This window comes from Rhinatrema bivittatum, chromosome 3 (genome assembly GCF_901001135.1).
Source record: "Rhinatrema bivittatum chromosome 3, aRhiBiv1.1, whole genome shotgun sequence".
Lineage (NCBI taxonomy): Eukaryota > Metazoa > Chordata > Amphibia > Gymnophiona > Rhinatrematidae > Rhinatrema > Rhinatrema bivittatum.
In genome coordinates this window covers 233,744,115-233,759,156 of record NC_042617.1, presented here as the reverse complement: position 1 = coordinate 233,759,156, position 15,042 = coordinate 233,744,115, and the positions used below count along the sequence as shown (strand labels likewise).

The 15,042-nt window shown below is 40.9% G+C and overlaps 1 protein-coding gene across 1 annotated transcript in view; it reads right to left on the bottom strand.

Moving 5' to 3' along the window:
- LOC115087293 (anaphase-promoting complex subunit 1-like) overlaps window positions 1-15,042 on the bottom strand; it is a 298,244-nt gene that overhangs the window by 89,508 nt on the left and 193,694 nt on the right. The window contains exons 8-9 of the mRNA XM_029594311.1: window positions 12,835-12,973; window positions 10,519-10,605 (exon numbers count right to left, since the gene is read on the bottom strand). Coding sequence (XP_029450171.1) covers window positions 10,519-10,605; window positions 12,835-12,973 — 226 coding nt within the window. The remainder of the gene's footprint in view (window positions 1-10,518; window positions 10,606-12,834; window positions 12,974-15,042) is intronic.

Here is a 15,042-nt window from a genome sequence, read left to right as displayed (position 1 = left end):
TGGAAGTTGGCCTTTTCTGGGTCTGATGATTCAGTCAAGGGTTTTAGCTTCTTTGATATTTGCAAACATTGTACTGTGACCCAGGCACATAACATGGAACCCTGAAAAACCTTCTTACTAAACGTATCTAATGCCTTCAGAACTTATTTATTTATTTATTTATTTTTAGTTTTTATATATCGATCTTCCTACATTAGATGCAAATCAAACCGGTTTACATAGAACAAAAAGAAACTTGCCTGATGGCAATACATGAAACAATGAACATTTATGCAACTTTAAATAACATTGTCGAGAGAAGAAAAAACCAAGTATACAATTTGAATTACATAGTAATCACGGTAAACATTTGTTGTCCTTATGTTAAGCTTGGTTAGGGATAAGGAAAGAAGATAAGCAGAAATAAATAAATGAATAAATAATAAAAATAATAAAAATAAAATAAAGGAAAAGTCAAAAAAGTGACTGAGGGACTCTTCAAAAGGGAACCTTTCCAAGGAAGTGTTTCAAAATGATCACTAGTGCGCTTCAATGCCTATTCCACCACAACCAAGTGGCGCTGTCACTGGACAACACCAAATCTCATATTCTACATTTCAAGTCCAGCCTTCTGGTTACCAGTAAGCATCTGCAACATCCTCATCTGAAGATCCTGGACAAGCTCGTGAACTGGTATAGCTGCCAAATCTATTTGGGGTTGGAAGACCTGAAGGAGCTCAAAGACATCTCTTGGGCCCTTTTCTTTCCTCATGGACAGTGTCTTTTCCTGCTTATCCAGCAGTGATACACTGGGGTAAATCTGGAAGGGGATTGGAATTCTGGTGGAATCATACTCATCCCCTGATCTTTGAACCTCTCTCTCTTGATGAAAGTGGCGACCAGAAGAAAACTTCTAGAAGGAAGGCCAAGTGGACTGAACCTACTTCTTCACCCTCCGAATCATGAAGGGACATCTTTGGGCAAGGAAAATCCACCTCCTCACAGTGAGGACTTACTCCCAATGCTGGAAGCTCCTGCCTTGAAGTATGTACAGGCACGGAACTTAGGGCATCTCCTCTATGTGGGAAATATTTCCCCATCTTGGACAGAAGACGTTTGGCCTTTAGGGCTTAGGAAGGAAAAAATAGTCTTCACAAGCTCCAACAACTGGGCACCCAATGGATGAGGGACCCTTTGAGTTGGAGTCTGAAGAAAGACCCAGATCAGATCATCCTCATTCAGCCAATAAAGTTGAGGAACCCATACCCTGCCACACAGGGTATTCTGCATCAGCTGCTTCAGCAATTCCCATCCATAGAAGTATTGGTTCTTTCTGTGGCCTGGCAGACACATGGGGCTCTTGGGTGTCTGTGCCAAGCTGCGCCACCTTAGGTGCCTTAATCTTCCACACTAAAAGCCTGATTTTGAAAAGCTTTTACATGCTTTTACTTGTATAAATGCACTTTACCCATGTAAATGGATTTTTAAAACTGCTATGATAGTATGTTACATTTACATGTGTAACTCATATCAAAATTACTTCCCTGGGGTGCTGAAGTCTCCTTAGAATGTCAGCTTTGTGCTGACAACACAGATAGTGTCTTGGTTGGCCTCGATCTGGGAAAGATGGGTCAGTGACATGGGGGGATCTTTCATGCCATAAATAAAGACAGTACCTGCGCTGATGGAGTAGGTCTTTTCTTTGGACCTGATAGGAAACCTCAGTGCTGCTTCGGCACTCTTCTCGGTATCATACACCTCTGCACCATACTAAACCTCCTGACCTGAGGTGGACCCAGAAGCCAGCACCTCAGGAGGAGAGAGAGAAGGAAGCTTCCCATCTCAATTTCTTGAACCAGAAGTCTAATGATGCTTTGCTTCTTGATGAGGAGTGGCTCTGCTGTTTGGCCTGTCAAGGCTTGGGGCTTTTTCTCACTGGTGCCTTCCTCAGGATCTCCATTTTTCAGGCACAGTGCTACTGCTCAGCCAGTTTATAAGAAAGGAAACGTCATTAGATCTCCCTGCTAGCTATTGTTCTATATCAAGCCTAACAACTCTGGGAAAACTACTTGACAAAGTAGTTTACTCAGTTATCTGACTTCATTAAAGAGAATCACATATTATATCAATTTCAGTTCGGGTTTAGACAAAAACATAGTACTGAGACTTTACTTTGCTCAGTATTAGATATTTTGCTTCTGAAATTTGATAAGGGTAAGTCTGTAATTTGTCATTAGGATTCAGCCCCGCCCCACCCGCTGATGTTATCTGTGTGGCGGGGGCCAAGAGCCAGTGGTCATCAAGGTGAAGACACCTGTTCTGATGAAAGAACTTGCCTGTAATGACATGCTGAATCTCACTGGTCCATCAGGGTTTCGACCACCTAGCAATCCATGCAGGGGGGTCAAGAGCGGTGGTCAACACCAGAGGCGCTGCATACCGGTGGTGTGAATGCTCCATTGCGCGCACGAAGGAGCGTGACAAAGGAGCGCCTTTGTTCGTTCCTTCGTGCGAGATGAGGAGCAATGAGCCAGAGATTATACCAGTTTATCCTTACAAAGACTCAGATCATTGCCCTATCCTCGTCATCATGTATCAAGGGAGATATGGTGAACTTCAAAGTATGGGCAGTCTCTGGAACTCTCATCGGCCATCTTGTCTAGTTCCTAACCGAAGTTCGCATACGGCCTCCCTCGCCTGCACATCTGATGTTTTAATAATGCTAAATGCTCAGGCAGTTAAAAGAAAATTGCATATTATGATTTAATTAATGAAAAAAAAAAAAAGAGAGATTTCTTTTGTAATACAGCATCTTGGCTTCTAAATTCTGATTTTGTCATTCTTAACCAAATTAGTCCACCCAGATATCTAGCAGTCTCCCAACCAAGGTAAAAGGGTTGAGATGGTGGCCTGTTGTACTGAAAGATGGCTGTTGAGGATTTGAGTGGTGATTCGCCCTGTGAAATTTATTTATTTATTTATTTATTTTATTTAAAGAATTTATATACCGGGGTTCCTGTATAGTATACATATCACCCCGGTTTACAAGGAACCAAAAACTATCGCTAAGGAACCGTAACTATCGCTTCATTTAGCGGTTTACATTGAACATTTAGCGGTTTACATTGAACATAGTTAATTTGAGAAAACATAAATAAACATAAATAAACATAAAATAGTTAATTTGAGAAAAGGTATATAATATAAGCTGGGGAAGATACGGAGGATATGAAATGCCTTTTTTCTTGCTCATTAGTTCTATGGGAAAGCTCGTTCGAACAACCAAGTCTTAAGTTTCTTTTTAAATGTAGCGTGGCACGGTTCAAGGCGAAGGTCCGGAGGGAGCGAGTTCCAGAGAGAAGGGCCCGCTGTGGATAGAGCACGTTTCCTCAGGGAGGATTTCGCCTGTTGTGTGGTTAGTCTGTACTGATATGCGCTTCTAGTTGGTTTCACTGATGTGTGTAGCTGAATTTGAAATGTTAAATTGAGTGGAGCGATATTATGTAAGGCCTTATGTATCATCATTAAGTTATGTTAGTCCTTCACTCGATTTGAGTTTAGTTTATGCCTGGTACACTGTCCTCCAATACTGTTGCAGGTAAATTTCTCTCCTTTCTTTGAACAGCTGATTTCCTCCAAGGCTAATCCGAACAACATGATTATCCTTGGAGATTTTAATTTACATGCTAACCTCACTCCCTCCTTTGCATGCTGTACTCTGTTTCTTGATATCTTAGCACCTCTAGGCTGGGAACAACTTATCCAAGAACAGACTCATGGTCACGCCCTAGCCCTTGTATTTCTTAATCAAGCCTACTTCAATAGATGCAGGAATTCTGTTACAATTCAGTCAGTTTCATGGTATGACCATTTTCTTATCAGTTTTCATGGCCCGCTTCTCTAAAAAGCTCATATTGTTGATAATCATTCACATGATGGTCTGCTTTTGCAAAGGACATGTTGATAGCCAAGAATTTACAGAATTGATAGGCGCAGAAATTACTTCCTTTCTTCCAGTTGATATCGAATCCAGAGTTTCTAGTTTAGAATCAATATTATCTAATATGTATCTATTTATTGATTTATTGACTCTGCGCTGCTTAGTCAGTTTTTATCAGTTTTCAGTTACATGTAAGGGCTCCGCCCATAAGTTAATTTGTATTTTTCTGTTATATGTAAGGGCTCTGCCCAACAGTTCCTGTTTTTTGTGAACCGATACGATGTGCGAACGGATATCGGTATAGAAGAGACTTTAAATAAATAAATAAATAAATAAATAAATAAATAATACAATTCTTCCATGGTCGACTCCTGCAGTGAAGGCACAAAGACAATTACTTCGATGCAGTGAGCATAAATGGCGCAAACTACGTAGCATTGATGTTATTAACCCATTACAGGTCGTTCACTGATAAATGAGACCAAATGAGAATATTTCTATAAATGTATTAGAGAAAATGGTTATAATCTCAAAGAATTGTTTAAAATTACGAAGAAACTGACATCTGATCTAAGTAGTCTAACCATGAAATCTGCAACTGCATCAATCAATATTGATAGTGAGGATTTAATGTAATCATTTTAAATCCAAGGTTTCAAAGCTTACTGCCGGCTTTGCATCAGTCCCCTCCTGGTACCTAAATGAGAATGCCGACCAAATTTCAAAGTTTTACATAATTTCCATCATGGAGATTTTTCAAAACATTTCAAACTTAAATCCCTCATACTGTTCCTTGAATCCCTCTAGTATTTCAATTCTAAAAACAGCTAAGGACACTCTTGCACAAGCTTTGAGTGCTTTGGTTAATCTATCATTATCCCAAGTTAATCTACCAACTGTAAGAACTCAGTTAAAAAAGTGTGGCAGTAACGTATCCGACCCTAACAATTACCAACCAATCTCTTTATCGTCATTCTCGGCTAAGCTAATTGAAACTGTGGTATTGACTCAATTCACAGATTTCATTGAAGAAAAACAGGTTCTTGACCCACACCAGCATGGGTTTAGAAAATCTCACAGTACTGAATTGTTAACACTTTCTTTACTAGATACCCTATGTAGAGGCCTTGATGCAGGTCATAGCTATATTCTAGTCTCTTTAGACATTTCCGCAACCTTTGATACTGTAGACCACGCCATCTTAATGTACCGTTAAGAGAATGCGGTATAGCTGGCTCTGTCTTCTATTGGTTCAATTCTTTTCTTTCTCAGCGTACCCAGCATGTTGAATTGAATAATCATTGTTCAAAATGGTCAGACATTGTTATGGGGGTTCCACATGGTTTGGCTTTATCGGCAATGCTCATCAATCTTTATTTAGTGCCGCTATGTAAAATTCTTGCCAGCCTTTGCGATGGATACAAAACTTTATGCTGACGATATTCAATTTTTTTGTCTGCATTTGCCCATCCTAGTCAGAAACAGAAGAACTTTCTGCTTCTCAACTATGGTTGAGAAGCAAATCTGTACAAGAACTTGTACAGATTTGCTTCTCAACCATTCAGAAATGGCTTTTCTACAATAAACTGGCTCTAAACATCTCCAAATCTCAGTTTCTTCTAATCAAGAGATCTCACTTTAAAATATAAATATAACACACATCTATTACCATAGAAAACATCAGCTTCCCTTTGAGTATGAATATAAAAAAATTTAGCTGTTTTACTTGACTCTTCTTTAACCTTTCAATCGCAAGTCAAAGTAGTCATTAAATTAGGATTTTACAAACTACGAGTTTTATACGGCCTGAAACATCTGCTGCATATGTCTGACTTTCGGACAGTCGTCCAGGCTTGTATTCTACCCCTTGTTGATTATTGTAATTCTACCTATTTAGGCCTCCCTGCAAAGATTCTAAAACTGTTGCAGCTCTTATTGAACGCAGCGGCCCACTTAATATCTGGGAACAAGCGATGGGACCATATCACGCCAATTTAATCAATCTTCACTGGCTTCTTTTTCACTCAACGCACAACAAAGCTCTGGAATTTGTTGCCAGAGGATGTGGTTAGTGCAGTTGGTGTAGCTGGGTTCAAAAAAGCTTTGGATAAGTTCTTGGAGGAGAAGTCCATTAACGGCTATTAATCAAATTTATTTAGGGAATAATCACTGCTATTAATTGCATCAGTGGCATGGGATCTTCTTAGTGTTTGGGTAATTGCCAGGTTCTTGTGGCCTGGGGTTTGGCCTCTGTTGGAAACAGGATGCTGGGCTTGATGGACCCTTGGTCTGACCCAGCATGGCAATTTCTTATGTTCTTACTAATTAATCAACAGATACAGTACAAGATTGATGCTACAATTTTCAGATTGATTTCTTCTTCAGCCTCCCCTCGGAATAATGCATTGTTACATGTGTACTGCCCTCCCCATCAGTTAAGGTCCTCACAGAGAGGTCTTCTGGATATTCCATCATTACAACAAGCACGGCTGTGCCTTTTGAGTTGCAGCCCCGATCCTCTGGAACTGCTTACCAGAGGTATTGCGCTTGTCAGACAGCTTGAAAAACTTTTGTTAAAGACATTTTTGTTTAAGCAAGCATATTAATTTTGTCAGGAAGTCAGATGACTAAGACCAGAGCAGCATATAAGTTTCGATGCAGATATTTATGTATTGTGTGTTTTTATTCTGTGCGTTTTGAATTTTTATGATTTTTTTTTTGTACATCACTTAGATTCATGTTAAGCGATTCACAAATTTTACTAAAGATAAAGATAGATGTATCTTCAGCATTTGACACAGTTTCACATGATGTGCTGTTGGAAAGATTGAGATCTATGGGGATTACCTCTTATTTGGAAGCAAGAAAACAACAGGTTTCTTTTGGAGGAGAACAATCAGTTTGGCTTGATGTAACAAGTGGTGTCCCACAGGGCTCTGTATTGGCTGCAGCTTTATTTAATTTAGACCGAAGGCCTTTATGCTCTGTACTTGACACCAATGCAATTACATTTAGGATGCATGCTGATGATTTACAACTGTATTTTGATGTGAAAGGAGACACTTTAGCTATGATATATTTGTAATTCTATCATTCAGACAGCACGATTGCAAGAGATGTGAGTTAGGACTTTTCCCTCTTCAGGACCAAAGTTATGGAATGCTCTATCTGAGACCTTACAGGCCTGTAGCAATATAAAATTATTCAGAAAATAACTCAAGACACAATTGTTTAGATAGGCTTTCAATTTCTAATGTTAAGATGGTGTGCTTTTAAAGTGCTTAATTCAGGAAATTCTTGTTATGCTTTTTTTGTTTTAATAATTGTACTAATATTGTTTTAACTACTGAATGCATTTATAAATGTTATGAATTTTGTATGGCATTGTAATCCGCCTAGCATGTATTGGTTGATATAGGTGGAATATAAACATTTTTTAAACAAATAAATAATATACTGACATCTGACCACAGCTGTAGCAATTTGAGAAGTCATGGTCTGAGCCCAAACAGTGTGATGGATATTTACAGGCAAGAGATGTGGGCCTTAGGCTTCTCTGTGCTCTTTGATATCTTATTTTTATTTTGTTTAGAGATTAAAAGTTCTGTTTGAGGGGCTGCCAAGGCAGGGATAGAAACATTTTCAAACAATGAGGCATATAGGACACTGGGTTCAAAAAGCAGAAAAAGCTTGTGAGGAGAAACTGGGACACCAGTGCAGTAACAGATGAAGAAAGACTGAGGAGCTTATGAGGCAGTGTGTGTGCACGCGTACTCCCACACATGTTCAGTGATTACTGTGCTCTGAGAACTGTGTCCGTGTCAACAACATCACTCACATGTAATGGCTAATTCATGCTGCTTGTTGACAGAGAATTAAATTTTACCCGCAGGACAAGACTATTAAACTCGAATTAACAATAATTAATCAACACGGCCCAAATAATTCTTAAATAAAAAAACATTTGGGACCAGTTACACTGAGGAAGACAGGACTCTGTCCTTTATAAGAGGTATTAATCAGGAGGACAAAGTTTATTTTCTCTGAACTAGGAAAAGGACAATTCATTCATACTTGATAACATGAAGGAAAGAAAGGAAAAGGAAAAAAAATAGTCTCTACACTGCATATTTTACCAACATTTTGGATGTTGATGCTCCAAATAAGACTTCAGATCCAAATAAGCCCACCACAAACATGGTTAATAATTCAGAGAACCTCTGACTTTAGTCACACCACCACACAACTACTGATATTTCTCCTCTCCTTTTATATTCCTTCATCCCAACTTAGCCCAGTCACTGTAATGACAGGCTTTGGCCAGGGGTCAATGAATTGCAGCTCACTCTGGAACTCAGCTAATGTGTCTGGCCTCAAGTTGTATTGTTGAGAGAAGACTGAAATTCCCAGCTTCCTCAGCTCTGCTCCCAGGGGCTGTGAAAGCTGCCAAGCAGAACAGAAACTAAAATATGAACCAGAACTTCCAGCTTATGGGCTCTTGGTATGTCTCTCTCTGAAGGGCTTTGCCTATGAAGTCTGACAAGATCCTCTTTAACTGTAATGCATTCCATACTGAAAGCTATTCATGTGCATTGATCTAACTTGCTAAAGAATATGATGTGACACCACTGTCATGTGAAATCATCTGTCATGGTCCTATGTTTAAATCTGTTTTATGGCATTTTCAATGTCTTGATAAAAAAGTGACACCAAAACTGAGAACTGTCTTTACTATGACACTGAATTCTGTGCTGATGAAGATCAAATGATCTATCTATATAAATAAAAATGTTCAATAGTTTGTACAAAATCGCTAATCTCAGAAACCACTGCACCGATTGCTTTCAAATTTGGACACAACCTTCCTTTCGCATACGGGAAGGTTCTTCTGTACTTACATTACATATACGTCACACCTGTGAGAGGTAAAAAAGGTTTAAAAATTGGTTCCACAAAACAGCGACATCTGGTGGACGTCAGCGCAACCTCTTACACCTTTCACAAACACTCACACACCCCACACACATGACAAATGTATTTAATTCACACACCCTCCGAACACACAGAAATCCACACTCCTCACACCCCCCCCACCCACACATGCCAATTGGACTTACTTATTTATTTTTATTTATTTAAATTCTTTTAATATACCAATGCTCAAGACCATGTCTTATCGTACCGGTTTACATAAAACCAGGGGAAACCCATAAATAATAAAAGTGAAAGTTACAATGAACGGGGAGAGTAATTCAGGACAATTGAAAGTAGAAGGAATTAGATTTAGATAACACTTTTTAAGAAAATGTGCAACAGGCAACTATATACAATATAGATTTGCAAGTCATTGTTAATTGGGGAGAATCTCATACTGGAAAGGCTTGAGAGAACAGCCAAGTTTTCAGTTTCTTTCTGAAGGAAAGAAGACATTGTTCCAGGCGTAGATCTGGGGGTAGTGTGTTCCATAGCTGTGGTCCGGTGGATGACAGTATTCGTTTTTGAAGTGAATTGTGGATAAAGGATTTGTGTGGAGGTGCCTGGAGAAACAGGTCCGCGCTGCTCCAGCGGGGGGCCAAGAATGGTCTGGGACACATCGCGTACACTACGGCCATCGGCTGCCAGCAATCAAAATGGCGCCAACAGCCCTTTTCCTTACTAAGCCATTCGGAGAACAATGGCAGCAGTAGCCCATGTGACATAGTAAGGGCGAGGGCCTGTCGACGCCATTTTCAGGACTGGCAGCCAGCGGACCTTTACCCTTACTATGACAGGGAACCTAGCGCTCCCATTACTCCTCCACAGTGACATAGTCAGGTCAAAGGGCCGTCGGAGCCATTTTCATTGCTAGCAGCCGACGGCCCGAACCCAAGACTTCGATCCCGAACCGAACACCCGCTCCACCGACTGTTTGCACAGGTATCCGGGGGGCTGCACGGTGGGGGACCATAGTTATTTTCTTGCGCGAGTGTTCAGGGGGGGAGGGGGTGTTTCGGTCATTCTGCAACTCTTGCGGGGGGCGGGAGGGCGGGTTACTGTATTTCGCCGGGGGGGGGGGGGGGGGGTGTGGGGTGCGTATTTAAACACTGCGTTTATGGTGGGGGTTTTTTGGGGTGGAAAGACGGAGGGCACACACAAACACAAACACAAAACGTCCCTGATCTCGGAAAGGCACCAAATTAGCCCTCTACAAAACACTTAACTAAACAGAGAGTGCTAACTTGGTTAGGCACTCCCCTAATTTGATACAGAACACACACAACCTCCCACTGACGGACCACGTTTACCACCACCAATTTCTATTTCGGTGTTTTTTTCTCAATCGGCATCCTAGCTGCTTCTTACAGTCTGGGTCCTCTTACCTAAGAAAGCATACATTTCAGGGGAGGGAGAATGAGGGGAGAGGTGAGTGTGAGGGGAGAGAGTTGGAGTGGGGACAGGGGAGGGAAGGGGGGGGGGGTGAGTGACCAAGGGGGAGGAGGATGAGTGACTGAGGTAAATGAGCAAGGGGAAGGGGGAGGGAGGGTAAAAAACCTGACTCTGCCACTGCAACGCGTGGCCGGGTACCGCTAGTAGTAGTATATATATATATATATATATACCTGGCCCATGTTCAGTGTTGGTTTGCAGAAATATTCAGCAAATGAGAGCAGTGCTGGATCCGAGGTGAAGGCAGAAATAGCTTCTGGCTAAAATGAGACAAGAAAACTCTTTTGAAAAAGAATATATTTTTCCATCATACTTTTTATATTATCATACTAAAATTTAAACTCTACTTCCTCACCTTCCACCAACAGATACTATTTAAAATTGTACAAAGCAAAGTTTCTCTCATTATGGAACCCCCATTCAAGCATGGCTCCCAATACTTTCCTTATTTACACCCATATCCAACACTTAAGATAACTCAACAAAGGGCACATGGCTATTAAAATCACCTACTGAACGTACCAAATAATCTTATCACTATGTTGCTATTTTTAAGAGTTGGGCTTTATCTACATAAATTTGGGTGTTACAAGGGTCGATCTGTACAAAACAAAATGTATCACCGTTTAGCAGGCATAAGTAAGCACGTATTTCACAATGAATGTACTTTTATCCAATTGAAAAATAGGCATTCCTGAAGCATGTTGGGGGGAAATAAACTATGTTTGTATATAGAATTTTTCAATATACGAGGGTAGTTTTTACTCTGTAAGTCAACCCACATCAAGGGCAGTGGAATGCCTTTTTCCCGATGCAGCTGAGATGCTGTCCCCATGATCTCCTAGGTGCACTCATGGTGCTTCTTAAAGGCCCAGAGGCGAGAAACTCTTCAGTTGGCACTCCTTGATGACATAGGCGGTCCGACTATTTAAACCTTGTGTTGCAGTGCTTGCTGCTATTGTTTCCTTGCCTTCCTTTGCTGTCTCCTTGTCTTGCCTTGTGTCATTGTCTCTTTGCCTTGACTGTCATCCTGCCTGTGTTCCGGTCCCCTGTCTCTTGCCTTTTCGTCTCTGCTTGACTCCTGGTTTTGACCCTGACCTCAGATTCTGACTGCTCTTCTGGACTGCTACCTGCCCTGACCCCAGCTTGGACCCGAATACTGTTTGCTCGCTGCCTGCCCCGACATTGGTCTGGACTCTGATACCCTTGCTTGCTGCCAGCCCTGATCACTGCCAGAGACTTGTCTTCCTCAAACCACTCAATACTGGAAGTTCGCCTAATTCCTGCAGGCCGAGAAGGAGGAAGCGGCCTGAGGCACTGCAAGGATGTGATTCTTTGATTTTTTAGGAGCAGGGAGGGTGAGAGAAGGGACCGTAGTAGCGCCACAGGAGTGGGGGCAGCGGAAAGGAAATAATGTGCTGTCCCACTGCTACCAATGAGATTTCTCCCATTGCTGGAGGAACCTGTAGGAGGACCATGGCCCATGCAGCCTCCCTGTTCTGAAACCTATGACCCACAGAAATAGCAGGTGTAAGTATACATGGATTCTTTTACCTTCCTTTGGTGGATTTTTAAATAAAAGCTAGCTGGATAATTTGTGTTTTAAAATCTATCTAAAATTGGATAAAAGTACCTCCATATTTTGCACGCAGGGTGGGTTTTTGAAAATTGTCCCCTATATGTATAAAGTATATAATAAGACTGAATCTTAAACTCTCAATCATTATAGGTTCAAGTGATCTGAATTGACAGGCTTCAATGGAGAGGCCAAGACCTGGCTGAGAAAGCAGGATGCAAGTTCCCTTTAAAGTTTTTGCCAATTCAGTTCACTGGCTGGAACTAAGTGAAAAGCAGTACCTGGCTGTTCTCCCAAAGGCATTGGCTACTAATTCAGCAGTGCTGCAAGCTCTAGTGAGCCTGAGAAGGAGCTACTGGGGCTGGGCATGGAATCCTGACATGTACTTAGGGAAGCAAATTGCTAATTACTGGGCCAGCAGTGGAATGACTTTCATAATGTTGTCTAGTCCATTGAAATCAGCTTCACAGAACTGGATTACGATTCTCATGTCTAGGGAAGGCTCTAAGAATATACTGCTTGGTTAACTCAAGAAGAATGGCTGAGAAACTTGGAAACAGTTCAGATTCCCTCTGCACTGCTCACAATTTATGACCTTTAGGGTGACAATCTCCCTAGGCTACAATCAAAGGAATTATCTTATGGGTACACTGACAATTCAATATATAAAGAAAGTGCTATGTATTTTTTTTTTTTTTTAAAGAAAATCTTTGTATATTTTTTCCTTCAAATTCTGTTAATATGATGATAATTTTAAATTTCCTACTTGCTGTAAACAGAATACCAGTCACATTGCTCCTTTCATGTCAGATTCAGATAACTTTATTGACATGACAATTTTATATGTTGCCAAAGTAATATAGAGTATATAATATATACAAATCAGTCATCAAATTGCTTTTATGAATCTTACCTTGAAAGCACGAGCTTCTGAATTCCTGTGAGTTACCGTCTGTGCTAATAGGCTGCGCCATCCCATTGGATCTTCCTTGTATGAAAGCTGCCCTGCTCGCAGTTTGACATAAAGAACTCCATCTTTGGACAAAATAGACCTGAATAAAAGAGGAGACACAGCATCAACATTGGTCTTTTCAGTAAGCTAAACATGCCCTCTTTAATTTAAGAAACAGACATCCCCTCCCAACTGCTTAAGACAGGTGAGGCAGTGAGGTGTTCTGCTTTATTTCCTGTCATAACAATGGTAGATATCTTGGGTGTAACTGGACTTCCTGTACAGCATGCCATATGCATATCTGAACTTGTAAAATATGGCTCGGAGTTTCCAGCTTTACTCACTCAACCCCAAAGGAGTAGTGAGTTTGACACACGGGGCAAGAAAGCTGTAGCACTTATGGGCAAACATGGATGATGGAGAAGAGAGAAGTCAGGAAAAAGCATCAGTGTTGGAGAAGAGGTGAGGGAGGCTCTTGTGGAAAGGTGTAGGAGAGGTGGCAAATATTTCCTTGTGGGAAGGAGAAGAAGAAGAAGGAGCTCTTATGATGCAAAGGAGGAAGCAGAAGATGCCCTCACAGAAAGGGTGGGGTCTGAAGGAAGAAGCAGAGGTGGGCTGAGCCTCAAGTAACGGGTCAATTCAGAAGAAATTGTGCAGTGTGTGTAATGACTGAGCTGAACCAACACAGGAAGATGAGTGGGGTACAAGGGAGAAAAGAGTGAGGTAGGTGAGAGAGGGAGTGAGGAGGAAAGGCAGAAATAAAAAGAGGCAGGAGAAACAGCAAAAAGGCAATATGGTAAATAGAGGTAAAAGAGTAAGAGGTAAAAATAATTTAAAGGCAAGAGAACGATATTATTATATAGGACAGAAATGTAAAACAAAAAAACAGTAACAGAAAAAAAGAAATAAAACAAATCTAAAGAAATCTCAATAAAATACAGATTACATAAACACAATGCAAGAATTGAGATATGACGAGACCAGACAGACAATTTTTTGGGTGAACCAGATATGAAAATCTCCTATTAAATCTGTGTGCTTCCTTTACTGCATTACTCTCCAGGGATTGCCATTTCAGCCATAAGGCCCTGCTTTTTCATTTATTTTACATTATACAAGGAATTTGCATATTTTACTGATAGAACTTAGACCAAGGTCCATTCTCTACATTACTATTATTCCCTCTGTGTTCTGCAAATTGAAATTCAAAAATTTCTATCCTGTATTTACACCTTTCTGAAATATGTTACAGAATAAAATTAAGTTACTTACCTGTAACAGTGGTTCGCCAATGGACAGCAAGATGTCAGTTCTCACATGTGGGTTACATTATCTGATGCAGCCCGGCATGAAACTTTGAACATACTCTACTAAGCATGTGAAGCCCTAGCTCCTTCCCTGCCTCCCAGGCTGGGCCTTTCAGTCTATTATAAAGCTAAGACGTGGAGAAACCAACCCAAGGGGAGGCAGGAGGGTTTTGTAAGGACTGACATCCTGCTGGAGAACCACTGTTACAGATAAGTAACTTCACTTTCTCCGAGGACAAGCAGGATGGCAGACCTCACATAGAAACATACATAGAAACATAGAAATGACGGCAGAAGAAAACCAAACGGCCCATCCAGTCTGCCCAGCAAGTTTCGCACTTTTTTTTTTTTCCTCTCATACTTATGTTACTCTTGGCTCTTAGTAACCTTTAGGTTCTATTTCCCTTCCACCCCCACCATTAATGTAGAGAGCAGTGTTGGAACTGCATCCTAACTAATTAATTAATTAACATGTGGGGACTCCTAAGCTACAGGCTGCCTCAAACAATTGAGGACAGGCCAACTTCATATCTGTTTTTCCTTTATTTTTTGGATGGCACTATGGACAAAATTATGGGCCCTACAGGGACTGGAGTTGGGTTGTACACCTCAAAGAGACTCCGAAGGACAGACTGTTTAAAATTCAATTTGGTGTCAGGAACCCCTGCTAAAACAGGTGCGCTGAGAATGTGTGGAGAAAAGCCACTTCGCTACTTCAAATCAGATACAGTCAGAGGTCCAGTACAGTGAGATTTGACATGCCCCACTAGACCCAGGTCCTCCTGGGCATGAAAAATGTTGAGATTACTTACCTGATAATCTCGTTTTCCTTAGTGTAGACAGATGGACTCAGAACAAGTGG